Genomic DNA, 5,070 nt, shown 5'->3' with positions numbered 1-5,070 from the left:
ATGAAAGCTCTATTGTGTCAAAAACTACTGAGTAGTTTTCAAAGATATATTTTCTGTAATGTTAAAAGCATGTTTATGTTCATGATATAATCATTTTGTTTCTAGGAATCTATCTTTCTTTCTTCTTTGTATTGCCAATCAAATAATCAGAACTTTTTAACTTTGACATGGATTTATCAAAACTCCTCACTAAAGGCTTCTGTTCTAATCAAGAAGCCAATTTGTTTGGCAATTATATTTTTCAATGTAATTTGGCAAATTTCTTCTTTGAGCTTCTTGAAATTAAAAGTTGGAGTTTCTGAATCTGTGAGTGAATATGTCAAAATTAAAAGTGGGGACATTTGTTACATTAATGTCAGTTGTATAATTTTTGTTTTGTTGGTTGGTCAGCTAAATGTTCTCTCCATACCATTCTATGACACTTATTAAGTTCTTTTTAATTCAAAGTTCCTGTGACTTCTCGCTTCTTTAATTTATAGTCATTTCCATGAGGCCAGAAGATTCCTTAATCTCCTTTATGTATGCATATCATCTGGCATAAATTAAGCCCCCCAAAAAAGTTGAAGTGCATGCACTTGGTATGAATTGAACAAAACTGAACATTACCTCACTGAGATTATTAATTTGCATATGTGTTTGTAATATCTGTTATATGTTTTACTCACTGTTATTTCCTGTTAATAAGCTATATTATTATTATTACTATCCTGATTGTTGTAAAAATTTTCTAGTAACTATGAATTTGCTTCTTTATTTAGAAGCTGACATTGTCCATTATAATGATATTGATTCAGCCCATTTTTAATCACTGTCAATTTAATAAAGCAACATGGGGACCAGCAGTTAGCATAATGGCTATGTTGCTGGACTCCCACATAGTCGACCACAGTTTGCATCCCGGACCCGGTGGCTTAAAACTCACACCGGGCATGTGTGCATGCATGCCCAAGATCCCAAGAGAAGAATGGAGGAGAAGGGATTGCAGTGTGGTCATCCCCCCTGGGGGGTGATTTCTTGCTTTCTGTCTCTCTCTGTCGGGTGAGCACACACACCCTATAGCAAAAAACTATAAAAATAAAAGAATTTAAAATAATTTATTAAAGTAACATCCAACGAATTACTCTCACACGAATAGCTAGATGTGACAACAAACAAGTTCGGATTGCTATGAAGTGCAATTTCCACATAAACTAAGACTGAGAGATGCACATAGTTTTCTACTGGCTTCTGACCCCATTACTCCAAATGCCTCATTTGCATGAAACTAGAGTAGAACTTACCTGAAAATCAATGCTCTGGGTAGGAACATTTCTCATGGCACTTACAGCATGTGCTTGTATGTTAAACTGTCGATATGCTGACAAGTGTAATAAGTATAGAACAATATTTTTGGGGGGACTTATCATTTATTCTAAGTAATCAAAGCAAAAGACACAATCATATCTTCAATCCAAAAATTACAAGTTTCAATTAAAAGCTAACACAAACAAAATGAAATATTCCTGGTTCAAATTGAGTGATTCAGTGTTGATAGTGACAGATAAAGGACTGAATCAAACATACGCTCACCCTCCTTCCCTTTTTCTTTCTTTTATTTAGTGCATTGAAGCTTATTCAACATTAGATAAAAGAGATGTACGCAGTAAATATAATTATTAAAGTTATTTCTTTCTTCCATGAGAAATAGAGGGGGGAGAAACAAACACCTCCAAGAAGGTGCTCATGCCACAATCCGCTTCTTACCTATCCTAGCCTCGAGTCATAGGGATGTGCATGCCCAGTATGCTCAGGAAGGTCTCTGGATGTGAACTTGGCCCCCTCCCTTGTGGGTAGAGCATTATGTTACCACTGCATCACACACAGTCTGCACCACACTCATATTTTCTAATGACTAATACATAACTTATATTTATTATTATAATCGATTTATAGTACTATATATTTTTTCTGTGACTGCTTTAAAACTTTTACTGCTAATGAAATTAACTAAAAAAAATCACTTACTGTTCAGCTGCCATCATTTTCAACTCATGGTAGTTTTATTATCAGTGATATGAAGAGAGTTTGCATACAAGCGCTATGAAACTTCTCCCAGAGACCATAAGAGTAGTCTTATAATTGCAACCATGGACTTGGTTATATTTATTGATGTGTTATTTGTTTCAAAGACAGAGCAGAAACACTGAGCCCCATATTTGATACTGCATTATTCTATGTATTTAAAATTTACCTTATAATAAAAATAGCAAAAGAGAAATTTTAAAAATATGAACACTTTGATAATATAAATATTTTGTGGCTGTATATAGAACCCAATTTGTTAGCAAAAATAACTATGAACTATAGCTAATAAGGGTAGGAGAGCAATTTTTAGACTCTTCATACAGCATGTCATAAAGCAGATTCTGAGGAATGTTCCAAGTTTGTGTCTGTGGCCTCTCTGTTTCCAGTGCAGGCTTGCCCATGATCTGGGCTGGCTGAGGCTGGTGGTTTATAATGGCACGAGAATCCCATTGGAGATCTCTCACTCTATCTCTCATGGAAGAAAGAAATAAAATAAACATTAAGAAAAAGCTAATTCTGGGGCCAGCAGATAGAGTAATGGCTATGTCACTAAACTCCCATGTAGTGAACTGCGGTTAAAGTCCCGGACCAGTGGCTTAAACTGACGTGTGCCCAAGATCCGAAGAGGAGAATGGAGAAGAAGGGATGAAGGGTTGTGGTGTGACCAAACCCCGGGGGGGGGGGGGATTTCTTGCTTTCTGTCTCTATGTCTTTCTGGCCAGCACAAGTACCCTATAACAAAAACCTCTCAAGAAAAAACAAAAACAAACACAAACAAACAAACAAACAAAAAACCACGTTAATTCTGTCTTTAACACAAAGAATACTACATTGTTCCCTGTGAAGCCTATATTGACTCAGATGACTTAGCCATCTATTTTATTATGTAACTGATTTTAAGGTGCTATGAGATACAGTTTTTAACAATATCTACATAAGGAAAAAATGACTTAGGAACCTTCAGATACGTAGTTGCAGATTTAGGTAACATGACATAAGACATGGAATCTTAAAATTGCTAGGAGATTCTGTACTGTATTTTCCAACTTTTAGCTTATAAAATTCAGTCTCTCCACTAGTAAAAGAAAAATGTTGAAAATTAGACACACAATATAAACAATGATATATGTTCATTAAAACAGTAAAGAAGTATGAATTTGTATTATTTCCACACAACGGTCTAAAAACCTGCTTAGAATGCACATGTAGATTCCTTAGCTTTTTTTTTTCTTTTTAAACAGAATTTTTGCCTTACAGTGCATGTATTTGCTGGTGAGAGAGAGAGAAGACATAGTGAGAGAGAAAATGAGAAATAACACACCCCCCCCGGGGAAGGGGTGAAAGACACACTGAAATCCTTTCTCCTACATTTTCCTCCCAAGATCTTGGCCCTGTGTGCACACACACCTGATATGATTTCAAGCCACTGGGTCTGGGAGTCCTGCAATGTAACTGCTATGCTGTCTGCTGACCCCGACTCCTTAGCTTCTTGATGGCTTCCTTTACATCTTTATTCCTCAAAGTGTAAATTACAGGGTTAAGGAGAGGAGTAAAGACAGTGAAAAACACAGAAATAAACTTATCAATTGGAAAGCTTTCAAAGGGCCAAATATAGATGAAGATTAACGGACCAAAGAACAGAACCACAACAGTAATGTGGGCAGACAGAGTGAAGAATGCCTTGGACGTCCCACCAGAGGCTTGGTGATGGACAGTAGCAAGAATGACAATGTAGGAAATGAGCAAAAGGAGGAAACAAATAAGCGAGAGCAGGCCACTGTTGGTGAGCACCAGGATCTCCAAAACATAGGTGTCTAAGCAGGCCAGCTTGATCACTAGGGGGAGGTCACAAAAAAAGTTATCTACCTTGTTGGGTCCACAGAAAGGCAGATTGACTGTAAGTGCCAGATGGCTGGCTGAGTGCAGGATGCCCATGGTCCAGGAGACCCCTACCAGAATGGTGCACACCCTTCGACTCATGATGGTCATGTAGTGCAGAGGTTTGCAAATAGCGATGTATCTATCATAGGCCATGGCAACCAGGAGCACCATCTCACTACCTCCAAAAACATGCAAGAAAAAGATCTGTGACATACATCCTTGGAAAGTGATGGTCTTATGTTCACTGAGGAAATCTGCAATCATCTTGGGAGTGGCAAAGGTAGCCTGGCACACATCAATGAAGGAGAGATTGCTGAGGAGAAAGTACATTGGGGAATGCAAGCGAGAGTCAGTAATTACTGTGAGGATGATAAGGAGGTTTCCCAGCACTGCAGCTCCATAAAACACAGAGAAGATAAAGAAAAGGAAGAGCTGGATTTCTCGAGAGCTGGATAGGCCCAGCATAATGAACTCAGTAACCACTGACTCATTGTCCCATCCATTAACGGAATATGGACTGCTGAAGTTATCTGGAAGGAAGAAAAATATTAAAGATAACATAAGAATAAGCCTTTCACCATTTCAGAAATGAAATGGGTGCTTCAATTCTAATAAATATAAAAATACTGTGATAAGGTTATAAGACAATGAGTGTTCACATCATTGTTAGAAATTGGTGTTTTCCCTGTTATTCTCAGATAAATGAATGACTTATTCTTTATTTTTTCATTTATGATAATAGATGATGGATAGATGGTAGATTTATTTAACTCACAGATAAGTCTATCTGGAAAGAAGAAGGCGAGAGACTGCAGCATTGGTTATTGTATTTGAACATGTTTTAAAGAAGTGAAGAAGACCTTAATAACACTTTGCAAGTCATTCGGATTATGAACTGCTAAAAAGTGAATGTAGTGTCTTTTATAGAATCTTGAAAGGAGAGAAAATTTAGGCCAAGTTTAACAAGATGTAAACCAGTCTGGTAACTGTGGAAATGACATCAGAAGAAGGGGTAGGATTTGGTTATGCTTTTGAGATAACTGTAATGATAACAGAGAGGAATAAATTTGTGACAAGTAAATCTAGTATGAGCAAGGGATTCTATTCACTTTTCTATATACAAAT

General features: G+C 37.0%; 1 protein-coding gene across 1 annotated transcript; it reads right to left on the bottom strand.

Annotated features, from left to right (window-relative positions):
* Positions 1-3,519: 3,519 nt before the first annotated feature.
* Positions 3,520-4,475, bottom strand: LOC102498198 (olfactory receptor 4K3-like; the record flags this gene model as incomplete). Its single annotated transcript, XM_006165008.1, has 1 exon — positions 3,520-4,475. A coding segment is annotated over one exon (956 nt), but the record flags the coding sequence as incomplete, so codon positions are not given.
* Between the last annotated feature and the right edge of the window lie 595 nt (positions 4,476-5,070).

Source organism: Tupaia chinensis, unplaced genomic scaffold (assembly GCF_000334495.1).
Source record: "Tupaia chinensis unplaced genomic scaffold, TupChi_1.0 Scaffold143788_1, whole genome shotgun sequence".
In the NCBI taxonomy this organism is placed as follows: domain Eukaryota; kingdom Metazoa; phylum Chordata; class Mammalia; order Scandentia; family Tupaiidae; genus Tupaia; species Tupaia belangeri.
The sequence above is the reverse complement of the archived record's forward strand: the minus strand, read 5'-3'. Positions and strand labels throughout refer to the sequence as shown.